At 37.8% G+C, this 20,084-nt stretch overlaps 4 protein-coding genes across 4 annotated transcripts; 2 read left to right on the top strand and 2 right to left on the bottom strand.

Annotated features, from left to right (window-relative positions):
- Positions 1-61: 61 nt before the first annotated feature.
- LOC111802736 (dihydropyrimidine dehydrogenase (NADP(+)), chloroplastic) lies at positions 62-4,313 on the bottom strand. Its single transcript, XM_023687211.2, has 7 exons — positions 3,898-4,313; positions 3,312-3,575; positions 3,068-3,238; positions 1,718-1,830; positions 1,448-1,634; positions 480-589; positions 62-401 (listed from the first exon to the last, which is right to left on the bottom strand). Exons 1-7 carry the CDS (start codon positions 4,168-4,170, stop codon positions 245-247), a joined length of 1,275 nt encoding a protein of 424 aa, XP_023542979.2. The 5' UTR covers positions 4,171-4,313; the 3' UTR covers positions 62-244.
- Positions 4,314-7,135: 2,822 nt separating this feature from the next.
- LOC111802738 (mitogen-activated protein kinase kinase 9) lies at positions 7,136-8,286 on the bottom strand. The gene has a single exon (XM_023687212.2). The coding sequence runs from the start codon at positions 8,220-8,222 to the stop codon at positions 7,290-7,292; it is 933 nt and encodes a 310-aa protein (XP_023542980.1). The 5' UTR covers positions 8,223-8,286; the 3' UTR covers positions 7,136-7,289.
- A 1,651-nt stretch (positions 8,287-9,937) lies between these two features.
- On the top strand, positions 9,938-13,379 carry LOC111801431 (uncharacterized). The gene is made up of 4 exons (XM_023685429.2): positions 9,938-10,201; positions 10,346-10,428; positions 12,881-12,936; positions 13,025-13,379. The coding sequence occupies exons 1-4, from the start codon at positions 10,030-10,032 to the stop codon at positions 13,101-13,103; spliced, it is 390 nt and encodes a 129-aa protein (XP_023541197.1). The 5' UTR covers positions 9,938-10,029; the 3' UTR covers positions 13,104-13,379.
- Positions 13,380-14,593: 1,214 nt separating this feature from the next.
- Positions 14,594-17,300, top strand: LOC111801973 (UV-B-induced protein At3g17800, chloroplastic). The gene is made up of 4 exons (XM_023686224.2): positions 14,594-14,713; positions 14,844-14,988; positions 15,533-15,825; positions 16,277-17,300. Exons 2-4 carry the CDS (start codon positions 14,851-14,853, stop codon positions 17,112-17,114), a joined length of 1,269 nt encoding a protein of 422 aa, XP_023541992.2. The 5' UTR covers positions 14,594-14,713; positions 14,844-14,850; the 3' UTR covers positions 17,115-17,300.
- Positions 17,301-20,084: the final 2,784 nt, after the last annotated feature.

Below are 20,084 nucleotides of genomic sequence, written 5' to 3'. Positions count from 1 at the left end.
CAAAACTATGAAGCTGATGATAAGTTAGAGCGGACAATATGTACTAGCGGCGAACTTAATATGAAATCCAAGAAATGACTATCATATTCAGCGTTATGAGGAAGAATTATAAATGGTCATTATTCCTTCATTTATGAATCTACAAAGGTTTACCATACTTGCTAAATTGTTCTGTAGTAATACACTTATTCGTCGCCCTTTAAGAGAAAGGAAGGGATAAAGACACCACTTGTAATGGCAATGCTCAGTTGGAAACCATACTCTCTGTCTCTTTAACAAAGCCATCGCCAGTCCAATCTTTATCAGATTGCAGCCCTTTCTTCACAGCTTTTCTCTGCTCGATTGCTTCCCGCTGCCTCCGAACCAAATCCGTGTGGGTCGTGAAATACGGAAGAGAAGCCCTGTTTCATCCAGAATCCATTAACGCAACCGACGTTCGAGGGACTCGACTTGTATCCTATACAGAACTCCAAACTTACCCTCTGAAATCTTCTATGGATGAGAAGTTGTGAAGTTTCATGAAGTCCTTCAGCTCTGCACAAAGCTTCTTTACAAGGCCATACCCATGCATCATCACTCCGGTACACACCTGAAGATCAACAAAACTTACTCATAATACCAATAACCGCAACGGATTGTAACAGCCCAAGCCCACCGCTAACGGATATTATTCTCTTATAAACTTCCCTTCAAGGCTTTAAAACGGGTCTAATAGGGAGAGACTTCCACACCCTTGTAAGGAATGCTCCGTTCCTATCTCCAACCAATGTGGGATCTCATAATCCACCCCCCTTGGGGGCCCAAACGTCCTCGTTGGCACACTACACGGTGTCTGACTCTGATACCATTTGTGACAGCTCAACCTACCGCTACCAGATATCCTCTTTGGACTTCCCTTAAGGTTTTAAAACACGTCTATTAGGGAGAGGTTTCCACATCCTATAAGGAATATTTCGTTCCCCTCTCCAACTGATGTGGGATCTCACAATCCACTCCTCCTTGGGGCCCCAAACGTCCTCGCTGGCACACTGTCCGATGTCTGGCTCTGATACCATTTGTGACAGCCCAAGCCTATCGGTAGCAAACATTGTCCTCTTCAGGCTTTCTCTTCTGGGCTTGCCTTCAAGGTTTTAACACACATATATTAGAGAGAGGTTTCCACACCCTTATAAGGAATGCTTCATTCCCCTCTCCAACCGATATAGAATCTCACACTGATTCTGACTCGATCATTCACGACGAGCTTGTGATGTCTTTCCAGGTTGAGAAGTGGACGAGACGAAGTGAAAATGTAAACAATACTTCGTTATGAAATGAGTCTTAGTTCTTAAGCAGAAATCACAACAGAAAATTGATGCCCAAATTTATGATTTCATGAACAAGTCCTCACTATGTTAAAGCTTGAAAACGCGCCAAACAAATCATAGGCTACAATTTCTCGTCGTACCTGAACAGAGTTAGCTCCGAGTAGAATAAACTCGGCAGCGTCTCCACCGGTTTCAACACCCCCAATGCCAGAAAGAGAGTAGTCTGCATCATTAAGCTCTGCCTTCATCATTTTTGCAATGCTCAACACTTTACCAAGAGCAATAGGATGAACTGCCTTGGAAGAGTAGCCTCCAGGAGTTGAGTACCTAACAATAAAGCACATCAAACATTGTAGCTGAATGCATTCAATACGCAACCATTCTATATTGAAGAGTTTGAATTAACCAACCCCTCGACACAAGGCTCGGGACGTAAGGTCTTTAGATCGATTCCCATTACACTCATGATCGTGTTGATGGCCGCTATTCCCTCGCATCCTGATTTCAGAGCCACCCTTGCAGGCTATATATAAGGAGAATTCTACGTTACATGAATACCATACAAGAGAATGAGTAGCAAATTCATCGGTTGCATTAGTACATGCAACCATAGAACAGATTCCATTTCAACGAAAAACTTCTTCCTCCAACACATAAAATTCAGTACAGATGCAAAGTTTATAAGGCTTTCTGTTTAGGAAGTTACACCAAATAGGTATGTTGTATTACTGTGAGATCCCACGTCGATTGGAGAAGGAAACGAAACATTCTTTATAAGGGTGTGGAAACCTCTCCCTAGCATACGCGTTTTAAAAACCTTCAAGGGAAGCCCGAAAGGAAAAGCCTAAAGAGGGCAATATCTGCTAGGGGTGGTTTGAGTTGTTACAAATGGTATCAGAGCCAGACACTGACGGTGTGCCAACGAGGACGCTAGGCCTGGAGGGGGGTGGATTATGAGATCCCACATCGATTGGAGAAAGGAATGAGTGCCAGCGAGGACGCTGGGTCTCGAAGGGGAGTGGGATTGTGAGATCCCACATCGATTGAAGATGGGAACAAAGCATTTTATATAAGGGTGTGGAAATCTCTCCCTAGCATATGCGTTTTAAAAACCTTGAGGGGAACCCGAAAGAGAAAGCCCAAATAAGACAATATCTGCTAGTGGTGGGCTTGAGCTGCTACAAATGGTATAAGAGCCAAACTCCGAGGGGTGTGTCAGCGAGGATGTTGGGCTCAAAGGGGGGGTGGATTGTGAGTTCCCACATCGATTGGAGAGAGGAACGAGTGTCAGCGAGGACATTGGGCTCCGAAAGGGGATGGATTATGAAATCCCACATCGATTGGAGAGAGGAACGAGTGCTAGCGAGGACGTTGGGCTCCGAAAGGGGGTGGAATATGAGATCTCACATCAATTAGAAAGAGAGGAACGAGTACCAGTGAGGACGCTGAATCCCAAATGGGGGTAGATTGTGAGATCCCACTTCGATTGGTGAGAGAAACAAGTGTCAGCATAAAAGCTAAACCCAGAACGGGAGTAGATTGTGAGATCATATGGGAGAGGGGAGCAAAACATTCTGTATAAGGGTGTGGAAACCTCTCCCTAGCATATGCATTTTAAAAACCTTGAGGGGAAACCCGAAAGAAAAAGCCCAAAGAGGACAATATCGGCTAGTGGTGCGCTTGGAAACCTCTACTATCATCATCATCAAAAGAATTGGTCCCATAACATGACAAACACAGCTCAGGGAGAGCAAAAATACCTGTGCAATGTCAGTGATATTGGGAGTCATTTTAGCCCACACAGGGATTGTAGCTTTAGCATTTATCCATCCACAAACCTCTTCCAAAAGCGCGCAATCCTGCCCGACCGCAGCGCCCATTCTCCGTTCGGGCATGCCATGAGGGCACGAGAAATTGATTTCAAATGCATCCTGAAGAAAGAAACATACACAATGAATCAAAAGAACATGTTCTTGGGAGAAAATCCATAGACAGTAATCTTACAACTCCGGTTTGTTCGACTCGATCAATAAGTTCTTCCCAAGCAGCTTTATTATACTCCTCCATGATCGAAGCAATAAGAATCCTATCAGGATACTCCTCCTTCAACTGCTTAAACTCTTTCAACATAGTTTCAAGAGGTCTATCACTTATCAATTCAATGTTCTCCCACCCTATAATCTGCCCTTTTGCAGAACCATTCGAATCCGCTCGAAGCCGAGCATATCGTGGAGTAACGTTTATAACTTTAGCTGCATCTAATGATACCTAACAGATGAAAAATGATATCATGAGATGGATATGTAAGCCATGGATGATAGCAGAACCAGGAGCCTATAGCCAAACACTTCAAACAATTATCATATTCCTAATCTAAACATTCTCTTAATTGCACTGAGATCCATTCCTTATGTTCTAAATGTTCAAGATCACAGATAAAGCTCAAGAACAGAACCAGATTTGCCATTCAAAATCCAAATTACAGAGTTGAAAATGGATGAACTAAGATCAAAACATTCCCTGTAATGTCTTACAACTTTCCCATCGATTTTCTCAGTAACCAAACAGAATCAAAGAAGACAGAACTTACAGTTTTGGCGATCACAGCCCCCCACCCTTCATCGAATGCCCTCTTCATAACCGTGTAGTTTGTTCCCGGAGGACCGGAACCGATTACGAACGGGTTGGGCATGTGCAACCCATTGACCGTCACACTGAGATCGGGCTCCACCGGAGACTCACTGGCGGCAACCACTTTGAACCCAACTCGAGTCCGACGAGCCAAACCCGTCTGAGACCGAGTCAGAGTGAGGTCGGAAATTGGGTTTTTGTTTCTGATTTGGGTGAAATTCAACGACGCCATGGATGAAGAAATCCAGAAGTGATTCAGAAGAAGAAGAAGAAGAAGATGGGTGAGTGAATCTGAGGTGTAATATTCGATTAAGAAGATGGGGCAGGAAGAATCGTCGTCGTCGGCTTGCTTTTGGATTCAGAATATTAATGAATTTTATAATGATGAATGATGATCGAATTAACAATCCCCAGATGAATATTCATTCGGTCAAATTATCCATTTTTCTAATTTTTAGGTAATTAAGGGATAATAAGTTAACCACTCCCCCCTATTTCCTAAGAATTAATTTGTAATATTTATTAATCCAAAAAAAAAAAAAAAAAAAAAAACAAAACAAAACAAGTTTCAACCTCGTACAATTATTTGGTCTTTGTTTTTGTTTTATGACTCTATATTCGAAGTAAATTATCTATGTGTCGTCAGAATTTATGTGCATCGAGTTGTCGATGAGCGAGTGTTATTATTCTCTTTCAGATTTTCCTTTCGAGGTTTTAAAACTTGTCTATTATGGAGAAGTTTTCACACTCCTATAAATTAATAATTTGTTCCCCTCTCCAAAGTATATGGGATCTCACAATCCACCGTCCTGAGGCTTAGTGTCCTCATTGACTTTGTAACAGCCCAAACTTATCGCTAACAGATATTGTTTTATTTGAGTTTTCTCTTCCGGACTTCCTCTCAAGGTTTTGAAAAGTGTCTACTATGGAGAGGGTCTAGTCCTACTCCGAATAAGACAATATTTGCTAGTGGTGAGCTTGAGTTGCTGTAAATGGTAACAGAGGCAATCACCAGACGGTGTGAGGCATTGGTCGGAGTAAGGTTAAGCCCTCTCCAAAGTAGACACGTTTTAAAACCTTTAGGAGAAGCCTGGAACGAAAAGTCCAAAGAAAATAATTCCGGCTAGCAGTAGGTTTGGTTGTTACATGCTTACAAGTTTTTTAAATTCATATTTTAAAGTCAATTAAAGAGCCATTTATTAAATAAAAATTCTTATGACCGCAAAGGAAAATAAGCTGAGGATGACGAGCTCCGTATCAAGGTCACGATCGATATCGTTAATATTATAGAGTTAAAGGTATTGGACAAATATTTTTGGCTGAAATTTCAAACAATGAAAAAAACGTCATGTCGTATCGTGTCGTGAAGGAACTTAATAAAACGACAGCCCAATGGTGGTTTCGACACTTGGCCCACCCCAAAGTATTTAAACAATTTAAAAATGCAAAAAATCCAATTTAATACTCCCACGTTTATATGTCCAAACTTTATAAGTATTTTCTATTTTTGGTAACTCTCTAAAAATTATCTTTTAATTAATTTATTTTTTTAATGATGGGACGAAAATGAAAGTATCGATATCCATCTAACCCATATGATAACGCTTTTAGGAATTGATTACTAACTGTCTTGTATTCTCTTTTCGATTGGTCTTAACAATTAACAAAGTTAAAAATAAATATTTATTTGAGGTAAATAAAAAATATAATAGAAAATAAAAGGGAAAATTTTATTTTTGATATAAAGAAAATTATATTTTTATCGAAATTTACACGTGGCGTTAAGTTGAGATTCATGCACCCTTCACATCGGGAAGTAGATATTATATTAAATTGATTTTTGTCATTTTCAGTAATTATTTTTTTAATTCATTTTAATTTTAATTTTTCCAATTTCCCTTTTTACCCTCCAAAGACAGCTAAGTTTTGTGTAAGATGAAGAAAATAAGTTTAGGAATATTCAACTTTTAATGAAAGGGACAAAAGAGGAATTAATGCCAATAAAATGTCTTATACTTATTATTGTCTTACAACTTTACAATTATCCAACGAAAAAAGGTTGAATTATTATTTTTAAAATTTAAATATATTTTAAAACATGAGAATAAATAAAAGTAAATAAAAATTTTAATCCAACAAAAATCGTAGTCGTTGGATTTGTTAGACGAACACGAATCTCCACAATGGTATGATATTGTCCACTTTGAGCATAGGCTTTCATGGCTTTACTTTGTACTTCCCCAAAAAGCCTCGTACCAATTAGGAGAGTATTCTTTGTTTATAAACCCATGATCATCCCCTAAATCAGCGGACGTGGGACTTTTATTATCTAACAGGATTGACTTTTAAACAACTCTAATGTTACTAGCGGACGTGGGACTTTTATAAGATTAATATGTATTAGCGACCGTGCATCGAATTCCTTGACAAGCAAGAATTACATGTTGGTGTTAGATTTTAGGTTATAGGTTCGGTAATCAGTATAAAATAGGAAGTCTGGAGACTATAATCTCAAATAAATAGTTAAATCCACTCATTATTCAGTAGAGACACTGCCTACACATTTTTTAAAAAAGTATCCATATCTTATCTTTAAGATCGTAGATTTGAATTTCATCGTCTCCTTGAAAATGATTAATAGAATTGCTCGTTTAATAGTTAAAATATCTTTTAACCCGATTTATATATATAAATATATAGTAGAGTATATAAAATCTCAACTATATGAATATTTTATTTAAAAAACATTAGGGAGCTGGTATTTTATTAAAAAAATATTAGGTAATATTTTAAAATAGATATATACATTAAAAAGGGGATTAGGGAAGAATTTGTTCATCCTATAATTGAAATAATAATAATAATAATAAACCTCTTTCTTGCAGTAAGAATCTGTTTTTCGCTGGTTTGGAGATTGTCGATTGGTTCGAAGTTCACGAAATTTGATTCTAAAAGTTGTATTTTATCTTTTAATAAACCGATTGTCCAAATGGATTTCAATTTCAACAAGAAAACGTAAAAAAGAAGAAGGATGATGGAGGCTCAAATCAAGAGTCTCTCGATCTTGTTCGTGTTCGTCATTGAAAAATGAACTGATCTTTTCTGAATCGAGAAATTTTTTAATCAGAAAGCTACAAAAATTCTCCGAAATTAAGCAGCGGATTAGGATTCGACTGATTCGAGATTCAGAGAGACGCTAGAGATAAAGATTCAGATTGATTAAAGGAAGAAAAAGAACTATATACAAAAGTTCATCCGAAATCCGCAAGTTTATTGCAGATCTCAGAAATTGGACGGACCTTTAAACCACCGGTGATTCGAATCCTTCAATCCACCACTTTCTCCGCCGATTCACTGATCGGATCTCGATTCCTTACACACAAACGGATGCGTTAATAATTGCGCCGCCGTCCATCTCTTGCTCGATTCCTTCTGCAAACAACTCTGGACGAAGCTTCGAAACTCCTCTGACGCATCCTCTGGCAGCGTCGGCGGCTCACCAAAGCAAATCGCAAACATCAGAGTCGCCCAATCCGGTCTCTGACCACGCGGAAGAAAAGGAAAATGGCCTAAATAGAGTTCCAGAAGAGTAAGGCCTAAACTCCATATGTCTCCGGCGTAACCGTTGTAATTTCCGCCGTAAGTCTCTGGATCGAACCGCTCCGGACTCATATAAGCGCAGGTTCCGACGTAGGAATTGCAAGCATCCAGAGTCCTGCACATGATTTTACTAACTCCAAAATCGGCAATCTTAACCTCCATATTCTTATTCACCAAGAGATTCGACGGTTTAATATCGCGATGAATGATTTTGTGAGAGTGAAGGTAGTGAAGGCCATTAAGAACCTGACGCGATACGTGAGCGAGCGTGGCCTCAGACAACGTGGTATTCTTCTTCAAGAGCGTATCAAGCGAACCTAGATCCATATACTCCATCAAAATCGTGACATCTCCAGACGGCTTCTCGAAGATTCCATGGCATTTCACGACGTAAGGAGAGTCCGTACGGCGGAGAATCTCCATCTCTCTGAAAACCTGGCGGCGAACGGTGGGATCGCCGTCGCCGTGGACGACCTTGAGAGCGTAGATGTTGGAGGTGCGCTTGTGGCGGACTTTGTAGACTGTGCCGCCGTTGCCGTGCCCGAGGACTTGGAGTTTTTCGAGGTCGGCGGAGGAGATGGCAGGGGCAGAGGAGGGTGGGAGGGGGAGGGGGAAGCGGGGACCGCAGTCGGAGAGGTCCGGGAGGCGGAGTTTCAACTGGCGGCGATCACGAACCAGAGCCATAAGAGATGGAGAGAATTGTTGATAGTGGAGTTCTGGTTTCTGTGCTCAGCTAAAGGAAACGGATTTGCTTAAATGGAAGCTGCCAGGACGAAGACGATTGTGGGGCCCTTTTCTACATGCAGGACGGGTGTCTTTTTAATTAAAATAAAATTAAATTAACCACGCTTATAATTTAGGTTAAATTATTATTTTAAAAAATATAACAAATTCTTTATTTTTTAATTTTGTGTCTATATTCAATATTTTTAAAATTTACACATTTCTTGAATACGAAAAAAGAAAAATTTTATTTTCCAGTCTCCGCTTATAATGACCCAGGCCCACCGTTAGTAGATATAGTCGTCTTAGGACTTTTCCTTTCGAGCTTCTTTCCTTTCGAGCTTCCCCTTACTGATACTCGTTCCTTTCTCCCATCGATATGGGACCGCCACCAAATCCACCCCCATTTGGGGCAAATGTCCTTATTGACACATCGCCTCGTGTCTATCCCCTTTCGGGGAATAGCGAGAAGGTTGGCACATCGTCCGTTGTCTGGCTCTAATACCATTTGTAACAACCCAGATCTACCGCTAGCCGATATTGTTCTCTTTGAGCTTTCTCTTTCGGGCTTCCCCTCAAAGCTCTAAAACATGTCTACTAGGGGAAGATTTCCACACATTTTATAAATGGTGGTTTGTTCTCCTCCCCAACCAATGTGGGACATCACAATCCACCCCCTTCGGGGCCCAGCGTCCTCATTGGCACTCTTTCCTTCCTACAATCGATGTGGGACCACCCCCAAATCCACCCCCCTTTTGGCTCCAGCGTCCTTACTGGCACACCGCCTCGTGTCTACTCTCTTTCGAGGAACAACGAGAAGGCTGACATCGTCCAATGTCTGACTCTGATACCATTTGTAACGACCCAGGCCCACCACTAGCAGATATCTCATACGCGTTTTAAAGCCTTAAGGGGAAACCCGAAAGGGAAAGCCCAAAGAGGACAATATCTTCTAGCGGTGGGCCTGGGTCGTTACACGGCTCATGGACATCTCTATCAATAACACGAGGATGAAGATTCCAACTCTTGACATGTTATGCTCGGGTTGACAAACAACTTACATAAAGTTTTGACTATTTTAATGTGACAACTCCGTAGCTATATGATAATTAATTAATATCGTAGGTAAATGGTTATTCAAATAGTTAAGGTTTAGTATTTAAAATTTACATTATAATCCTAATATATCAATTATATTTTGAGAAAAATATATATATATATATATATATATATATTTGTATAAAATTATTTTAATTAATAATTTATAGAAAAACTCAACAAACAAAATAGTTATTAAGTTAGCCAACCACTTAGTACATGTGACCAAATAATTCAAGGCACCCAGCTTTTTTTTTTTTTTTTTTTTTTTTTTTTTTTTTTTAATAATAAATTATGTGTAAAGTATAAAAAAACATGAAAATAATAATTAACTTAAAAAAAACATGAAAAATACAAAAATGCCACGTAGATAAAAACGAAAAATATGAAAATGCATTGTTTTATGTGTGGAATGAGCTGACAAAAAATAATTCATTTTTCTAATTAATGATTGGATAGCTTTTTCTTATTTATATATTTAAATTTCTATTTAAAAATTTATTAAATATTAAAATTTAGATTGAAGTAATTGTAATTTAGGCTTAATTATCTTTATTTCTTCTTTACTAAGAAAAGCAAAAATAAAAGGAAAAAGAAAATTGGACCGAGGGAGAAGAAAGAGGGAGTCGAAGACAAAGAGAAGAAGCAAAAGAAGGGCATTTGATCGAAAATGGCGTTGCAGTGGGTGCTATTGGCTTATACGGTGGCGGTGGAGGTTGCCGTCGCCATTCTGCTGACGATTCCTTCACCCAAGCTGCTCAAGAAACGCATCGTCTCTCTGATTTCACTCATTCTTCAACCTGCACTCTTCGTCGTGCCCTTCGCCGGCTTTCAGATTCTAGGTTTTTGCCCTTTTACTTGCTGCTATTCTTCAACTTTGATTTTTGATTGTTGTAAATCGCAACCTGGTGACCGATGTTATGCTAATCTCGGCTGCGACCTGAGATCGGAGTTTTGTTTCTGAGGTTTCTTGTTGTACTGTGTAGATATCTACTGGAAGAATGAGCACCGGTTGATGTGCACATCTGAGATATGCACTGCTTCTGAGAGAGATCGATATGAGAAAACCGTAAGTACTAATCTCAAGTTGCGGTTATAATTTGTCTTATTATTTAGTTAGTGCTCAATGATGCATTAGATTGTTTTGAAGCCCGTGAATTAGATGATTAAACTGTTTAATTTCGTCAACGCTAGCAATTGTTAGAATTCCAACGGATTAAAGATTGATGAAATGTGGATGCATAACGCAAAACTGAAGGATTTAGTAACTAACCTATTGAGGTATCGTTCAAGGTTGGAGAATGCATAATTGGACCACGTTGTCTTTGTTGGATGACGGAAGTCCCACATCGACTAATTTAGGGAATGATCATGGGTTTATAAGTGAGGAATGCCAATTCCATTGGTATGAGGCCTTTTGGGGAAGCCCAAAGCAAAGCCATGAGAGCTTATGCTCAAAGTGGATAATATCATACCATTGTGGAGAGTCGTGTTCGTCTAACAGTCTTGTCTATAGTCATAAGTATGGTGATCTTCACAATATTGTTTCATATTACAGTTTTCACATTCCTTATTCCTGTTGCTACCCCATGTTCCATTCTTCCATTTTCCTACTGTGCTTGATCATGATTCTACCGATGAACGTTCCTTCTCGTTCAAGTGATATTGAGTCCTTCAAACTTTTTGGAGAGAAAAAGATTGAAGTGTTGGAACGACTCTTTTAGTTTATGATTCTACGCACACTATTCTATGTTGTAGTTGTTGGATGATGAAAGTCCCACATCGACTAATTTAGGGAATGATCATGGGTTTATAAACAAAGAATACTATCTCCATTGGTTTGAGGCTTTTTGGAGAAGCCCAAAGCAAAGCCATGAGAGCTTATGCTCAAAGTGGACAATATCATACCATTGTGAAGAGTCGTGTTCATCTAACAGTAATATGTGAATCTGTTAGCAAATAATATCGGTTAGTAGTGGGTTTACCGGTTTTATGATGGCCTATATCATTTTCATATGATTTAATTGGAGAATAAACAGGGTTGGGCGGTGGAGTGGAAATGATATGATGGTTTACGTCCAAATCATTAGAAAATCAAATATCGTGTTCGAGATAGTAGGATATCATCTGGATGATTAGGTAGTGGGTAGAAATTGGTGAACAACGACGTTGGTGCCAAAGATTTGCTTGTCAAAATAAGAAGGTGGACTGTAGTGGGGTGGGTGGGTGAGTTGGAAATAAAAGGTAAATTCGAATGGAATCAATACGGAACTCAAAATAATTGGGAATGTGTTGCAATTTCTGGTGAGGTATGAAAACATCTTCCTAATTGATTATTGTCTCCCTGAGAAATCCTTTCTTTTTTATATATATAAAAATATCACGACCCACAACATGGAAAGATGTTCTTTCTTTCTACAATTTGAAAACCCAGCTCTCTCTGCACTTTGCAGCATGAATCCTTAGTCACAATATAAATTGGGTTATTTTTCTCTCATATGCAATCCGAAAAACCCCACATTGATTGAAGAAGACAATGAGTGTCAATGAGGAAGCTGGGCCTCGAATGGGGTGGACTGTGAGGTCCCACATTGGTTGGAGAGAGGAATAAAGTATTCTTTAGAAGGGTGTGGAAACCTTTCTCAAGCCGACGCGTTTTAAAACAGTGAGACTGGCGGTGATATGTAATAGGCTGAAACGGACGATATCTGCTAGCAGTGGGCTTGGGCTGTTACAATAGTGGTGTGGGTTATTTCTCTCCTCTGCAATCTAATAAAATCCCTCACATAGATAGGTTTTCTGTTTTATATGCAATCTGAAAAAAAAAAAAACCCCACAATGAATATGTTTCCTTATGTGCAATATAATAGGTTTCCCCCCTTCTGCAATCTATGAAAAGAAACCCAAATCCCAGTAAGGATGGCAGTAACTATGGGGGCAGGAAAAAAGAAAAGACAAAAAAATGGGGACAATAGGGAACTTGAACGTGCCTATGCAATAAATTCGCATAAAACCACCTCAATTTCCATTCTTTGTATAAAAAAGAGAAAAAAAAAAAAATCAACATTCTTTTGGAAAAAAAAAATTGCATTCTCCTGATCTCTGATCTCAACCTGAAAATGATAAGTTTAGTTGTACGAAGTCTATAATTTTGGTATGCTGATACCTGTAGGACTGTGCTTGCTATAATGTAGTGATTGTGTGAGATCCTGCATCGATTGGAGAAGGGAACAAGTGCCAGTGAAGACGCTGGTCCCAAAGGAGGTAGATTATGAGATCCTACATCAGTTGGGGAGGAGAACGAAACATTCTTTATAAGGATGTGGAAACCTCTCCTTAGCAGACGCGTTTTAAAAACCTTGAGGAAAAGTCCAAAGTGGACAATATCTGCTAGCCCGTATGTCTATCCTTTTTATCTATGGTGGACAAATAGAATTGCCTCCCCTCCCTGCTCTCTACTATGCTATTCTTTGCTCTTCTTTACTTGCTCCCAACCCTTACCAGGAATGTTAATTATACAGAACTATAAAGCTCAGAGGAACGTGATTCTATGTGTTTGTGCATGCCTCCTCTACTGGTATGATACAACGAAACCCTTTTCGCTCGAAGTTTTTTCTCGTGTCAGCTTCTTACAGTCTAAACTGCCATCAACCATATGCATGCAGGTGTATCTATCGCATTTGCAAGTATAACCAAGAGATTGAAAGATTGGAGGAGGTAGAAAAGAGATACAAAGAGCAGTAGATTTCAGGAAGTGTGAAATCCAGTTACATGTGGTAATGGTTTTGATCATTTCGATACTTGAATCTTTGTTTGTACTCGAGTATGAGAAGTATAACATTATTAGAACACCATAACTTTGCTGGTTTAGCTTGGTCAAGGTTTAAGCTCTATGGACAAACTTTTTTGTTTTTCTTTTTGCCTTTTACTACACCTGAAAAGCGAAGGTAGATATGATTTTGTACCTCATCATAGAGTCACTGCTGTTGGATTAATGAGAATAAATCAAATTTTTAAGTAGATGATCTTGTGGTTTTGGTTTGTGCTTTATGAAGAAAACTAGACCGTTCTAGCTTTAGTTCTCTATGGCCTTGCTTTATGATGCTCGTTTTATGGTCGGCTGCTTAGTAGAAATTATTCATGGTCGATATGGTCTATGTGGTTGGTAGTTCTACACCGTTAGATGTAAGAGGACAACAAAAAAAAAGAAAAAAAAAATGATCTTGTAGTTTTGGTGTGCGTGTAAGTGTGTGTAAGTGTCTCAATGTATCAATTTCTATTATCTTATAAGTTTTATTACGAAAATTTGTCAAAAAAATATTTTCATATGTTTTCACTAGAAAGGAAAACAACATTAGGGTTATATTTTGTTGAAATGTGAGTTTGGATTAATTTATGAAATCCTAGGTTAGAGAAGAGAATAAAACATTTCTTGTAAGGGTGTGAAAGGCTTCTATCTAATAGACGTGTTTTAAAATTGCGAGGCCGATGATGATACGTAATGGGCCAATGCGTACAATATTTGCTAATGGGTGGGCTTGGGCTATTATAAATAGTATCAGAGCTAAACATCAGGGTGGTGCACCAACGAGAATGCTAGGTCTCCAAGGGGGAGGATTGTGAAGTCATACATCAGTTGGAGAGGGGACGAGGTGGATTGTGAGATCACACATCTCCAAGGGGGGTGGATTGTGAGGTCATACATCAGTTGGAGAGGGGACGAGGTGGATTGTGAGATCACATATCAGTTGGAGAAGGGAGCAAAACGTTCCTCATAAGGATGTGGATCTCCCTTGTAAATGCGTTTTAAAGCTATCAAGTTGACGATGATGCATAACGGGCCAAACATCAATTGGAGAGGGGAACGAAACATTCCTCGTAAGGGTGTAGACTGTAGATCTCCCTCATAAATGCGTTTTAAAGCTATCAAGTTGACGATGATGCGTAACGAGCCAAAGTAGACAACCGCGACTAGTAGTTGAGCTTGAGCTAGAGCTCGTGCAAATTAATGAGAATTTATAGATGGTATTATAATAAAATGTACTAAATCAATGTAATTGTATTTAATTAACTTAACACTTACAATTTTAAATTAAAATAAAAATTAAACTAACTGATTATTTTAAATTAGCATTATTTATTTTTGTGGATCCTGTTTTTCAATATTTTCAGAACGGGAATCACGAACGACATGTCGTAAATTTATTTTCGATAATTTTATATAAATAAAAATAAGCCGCCTTCGTGGACGGATTCGATATCCAGTTCTCTCACCCGCCATTTGGTTCCACTATTTCTTCTCTCTGGAACGGTCGGACCACCATCTTCGTCTAGGGTTTCGCCTTTTTGAATCGGTAAAACTCCCCATTCTCGATTCTACTTTCTATTTTCGGCGTTTATTTTCGCTTTTGCTTTCAGTTTTCTTCACAATTTGATTGGGGCATGGGTAGTACATGGTGAGAATTTGGACTGTTCTGTTTGCAGGGCTCGCATGGAAGCTGCCATGGCAAGTGTGATTGGATCTCCTGTTGGAGCTTTTGCATGCCTTAAGCCTACCGGCAGATCGGTAATCTACGGCAGTGGGCATGGTTTTCTGTGCCTTCCGTCCCTATCGCATGTCCCTACTCGAGTAAGAATGTTTCTCTCTGTACCTTCCTCGAATTTCTTCTTCCTAATTGAACTTGATTGATTTGGAGATTTTTAATTCGATGATTAATTTCTGAAATGGCTTGTTCTTGTTTGCTTTGGTTCTGCTATGTTTGCAGTTTTGTCATTGGACTTGTTTATTTGGGGTCTTAGCGACGATTGGCATATTCTATTTAGAGAACCTGTTGATGATTCTTACTGTGATGTGTTGTGGTAGTTTTCGTTATTGGATTAAGTTTTAATTCCATGCACTGCAAAGTTAAGTTCGTTTATGATGTATCCAACGTTTGAGACATGGTAGTGAAGAGGGACAAGATTTTCATTCATTAGTAAACTTTTCATAACTTTTTTTAAAAGAAATTTCACTAGATAGTATAAGTTTAATATGAATTATGAAAAATGTTACATCTTTTCAATTTGTTTCAACTATAGCATAATTGTGACTTTTTTATGGCCTCTTATATATTACATTTGAAATTGAGTTTAATTTGGATTTTGCATTTTTTTTTTTTTATGGGTTGTGGTAGCTATGCTCTCGGGTTTCTTACTCCAAACCCTGGAATAAGAAATTGGGCTCAGGAATTAGGAGAAGCATGGAAGTTAAGGCATCAATGGATGCTCAGTCATTTGAATCAGATGATCCGATTGCGCCCCTTCAGTTGGAGTCTCCAATTGGACAGTTTTTGTCCAAAATTTTGGTTAGCCACCCTCATCTTGTCCCAGCTGCTGCTGAGCAACATCTTGACCAGCTTCAAATTGACCGTGATGCTGAGGGGAATAAGGAGGCGTCTAGTTCTGGTACTGATTTAGTTCTGTACAGGTGAGTTTCCTTATCTTGCACTAATTATCTTTTCGACAAATATTAGAATGGCATAGATACTTCTCCTGTGAAAGTTTTTGTTTATTATCATATAGAGAGAGGGTGACATGGAAACATGAAAAATTTAAATGTCCTAGGTAGTTGCATTCTAGGTCCTGGTTAGACTGTAGGTCTGTAACCGTTCTCGATGAGGTATTGAGAGGATGCAACTTAATAATGGCGATATGTTGGGCTGTTAGTGGGTTTTTTATTACACAATAGATCGTTTCTTATGCTCCTACGGAGAAGTTATCGATTCTTAATTTTAAAGGAAATGAGAGAGTGCCTGAATATAACTGGTTTCTGCTGGCATTTTAAACTTTTTTCTTTGCTAAAAACGATTCTGGAGCAATCAAATAGCTAGACTTGAGGTGCTGTATTGATATTTTTCTCTTGCTTCTGCAACCATCAGGAGAATCGCTGAGGTCAAGGAAAATGAAAGGAAAAAGGTTTTAGAAGAAATCCTATATGCTTTGGTTGTACAGAAATTCATGGATGCTAATGTTCCCCTGATACCTGCAATAACCCCTTCATCTTCTGATGTATCTGGTCGAGTTGACACTTGGGCTGCTCATTATGAGAGCTTTGAGCATCTTCACTCGCCTGAAGCTTATGAAATGATTGAGAACCACCTTGCTCTCATCCTTGGGAACAGGGTTGGTGACACAACCTCAGTAGCACAAATAAACAAACTCAGGGTCGGCCAGGTCTATGCCGCTTCAGTGATATATGGCTACTTTCTTAAGCGAGTTGACCAGAGGTTTCAGCTTGAGAAGACTATGAAAGTTCTTCCAAAAGCATTGGATGCAGAAGATGGCATAATTCAGCAAGTTGTGGGAAAGGATGTGAGACCTCCTATTGGAAAGAACTCACCACCTGTTTCACCTCATCCTGAAATCTCTTCCTGGCCTGATCATGATGAGAGCAGCCTTGGGGGATCTGGCCAAAGTACAAAAGCTTCTAGACTGCGAAATTATGTCATGTCCTTTGACGGGGAGACACTTCAGAGATACGCTACGATAAGATCCAAAGAGGCCGTTGGCATCATCGAGAAGCACACCGAAGCATTGTTTGGCAGACCCGAAATTACCATAACACCTCAGGGAACCATCGATCCTTCCAAAGAGGAACTGTTGAAAATCAGCTTTGGAGGTTTAAAGGGACTGGTTTTGGAAGCTGTCACTTTTGGATCTTTCCTCTGGGACATCGAAAGCTATGTCGATTCAAGGTACCATTTTGTTATGAGTTGAACTAATGTCGTATTCCTGCCTGAAGTATGTTGTACTAATACCAAATAATCCGTGCGGATTACGCTGTATATTACTACTTATGTTAAATTCTGACTGAAAAACCATAGAAATTCAGGGGAAGAGAGTTTCAGTTAGGCTTTACATGATCTTTCACAACGTACTTCAATAGAATTCAGTTCAAATTTCTTCCTTTTTCTATGAATAGAACGCTTTGATACATGTCATTGTGGCTCTCTAGTGGACAAACTCAGTAGTTTAGTGAATTTTGTCCACTTCATTGGTAGCATTCCTGTCTTCCATGGTAAATTTAGGACTCCCGGGGATGGTAAAAATAAGCTTGTGGGACCCTGGGTTGGTCGAAAGTCTTTGTAGAGGGAAATTGGCCTGTTTAATGTAAAGGAGAAAATTCACCCATTGCCTGTTGAATTACCTGCGTTGGTTGAAGTTCAGTCATGAGAAGAGAATACAGATGGTCAAAGTTGTTGGCTTTATCTGCAAATAAATTCAATTACGTTACCACTCATTATCATTTTTGTAATTTTATATACCAACTTGTTCGTGATAAAAACTTGCCTTTTGTTATTTTCTGTGAATTATTGACTGATCTTGAGCAGATTTTGAATATTCCGGTATTATTATGTTATGTTGTGGGTCCTATATTTTAGAATTTTATTTATTTATTTATTTATTACTGTAATTATTTGTTCCTTCTTCTTCTGGGCTAAGCTTGTTTGTCAATTTAACCCACATTTTTGGGCTTATGTTCTTGTTATTTGAGTTTTGATGCCAAATTGTAAAGATGGAAGGAGGAGGCATTTGTTAGACGAAACGACTTTCCACAATGGTATGATATTGTCCACTTTGAGCATAAGCTCTCATGGATTTGCTTTGGGTTTCTCCAAAAGGTCTCGTACCAATGGAAAATGTATTCTTAGATTATAAACTTACGACCATTCCCTAAATTAACCAATGTGGGATACTTTCATCCAACAACATTAAGGATATCGGTTCTCAAAATGTTCTTCATGATGATGCTACATTAACTTTATTTTTACATTTTCATTTGCTATTATGCAATTATGTAGGTTTATCTAATTTTTGTATGTAGGTTTATCTAATTTTTGTATGTATTTTGTAACGCTCCATGTTCAAGATTTGAACTATGATCTTGAAATCAAATTAGGCACTGGGTGGCCACAACATGACCGAACGGTACATACTTGCCTTGAATTACTTCTAAGAGTAAATACTATCCATATTTGTCAAATTAGGTACTGGGTGGCCCCAACACGACAAAATGATTTATCTTCACTCACATGTTTTATAAGAAAATTTTCAAAATATCAACTAAGATAAACATGTTTAACTATGAAACTTCTATGATTGAGCGGTTAAAAATATAGTATCAATTATTTTAGTCTTTCATATTCTTAAGATAGCTTTTATTCATACGGATCATTTGTTTTACTTAGTCTTTAAATTTTTTAAAATTTTAATTGTATCCAATATATATATATATATATATATATATATTTTTTATGTTGGAAACATTTTACAAAATTAAATTAAAAATTTATGAACTATTAAATATAAAATTTAGTTTCATATCTAGATAAATTATTTTTAAAAAAAAAATGTGAACAAAATCTGACTCTCTGATCCAAAGACGTGACAGCCTTTCTCTTCTTGATGCGAAAGCTCCTTCTTTCTCTCTCTCTCCTTTAGTTTTCCATAAAAGTAAAACTTTCTTTGAAATTAATTTTTAAGTTCTTAAATAAAAAACTATATATGTAAATAATTATTTTTCAAGGTAAAAATTCACCCACACATATTTTAATTCTACTTTATTATATTTTTCTAATGATATTTTCTTTGAACATGAGCATCTTTTAAAACTATAAGGTTAATGGTAATAGATCAAATCGACTAGCAATGAGTTTAAGCTGTTACAAATGGTATTAGAGCTAGACACCGAGCGGCGTGTCAGCAAAAACGCTAAACTTCCAAATGAGTGAATTGTAAGACTTCCAAATGGGTGAATTGTAAGACGTTTTAAAACTTTGAAGTTGATGACGATAGACCAAAATAGATAATATCCGTTAGCGATGAACTTGAGTTGTACAAAAATTTAATATGACTCGAAAAAAACATTTTACTGCTAATATTATATGATGAAATTAAATGTAAATACACACTAAAAAAATATCTAAAATTATATTATAGAAAATTTGAACCTAATCATGAAAGTACTTTAATCTAACCAAACTACAAAGTCAAACAAATATTAAAGGTGCCAATTGTGTACTTGATGAATGCACAAATTACAAAAGAAATAAAAAATAAATTAAAAGGACCCAACATAATTCAAAAAATTAAATAAATAAATAAATAACAAGGAAAATTAACTAATTGAGGTATTTAAAAATTGACCCATTGACAAATTAAAGGTAAAAATTAAACTTTTCCTAAAAAGACAAACCCATTTTGTAAAGTAAAAACGTGTTTTGTTTTCAAATACATAAAGTGTATATATATATTTAAAACGATATATAATTGTTTTTATTCAAATTATCTCCATACCCCATATTTACTATATTGTGGGATCCAATTTAAATGGAAGCGATCCCGAGGATATGATATAGTTAAGAAATGTTTAAAAGAATCGACAGTCAATTCCTTGAGATCACACCTTGGTTGAAGAGGAGAACAAAACATTTTTTTCTATAAGAGTAAAGAAATTTCTCCCTATTAGACGCGTTTTAAAACCGTGAAGCTAGGAATATGTAACGGGCTAAGTCAAACAATATCTACTAACAGTGAGCTTGAGTTGTTACAAATGGTATCAGAGCTAGACACTAGGCGGTATGCCAGCGAGGAAGGTGGGGGGTGGATTATGAGATCTCACATCAATCGAATAGGGAAACGAAGCATTTCATTCCTTATAAGGGTGTGAAAACATCTCCTTAATAA

Source organism: Cucurbita pepo, chromosome 9 (assembly GCF_057944985.1).
Source record: "Cucurbita pepo subsp. pepo isolate OVF chromosome 9, ASM5794498v1, whole genome shotgun sequence".
NCBI lineage: Eukaryota > Viridiplantae > Streptophyta > Magnoliopsida > Cucurbitales > Cucurbitaceae > Cucurbita > Cucurbita pepo.
Note: the sequence above shows the minus strand (reverse complement) of the source record. Positions and strands in the feature narration are given on the sequence as shown.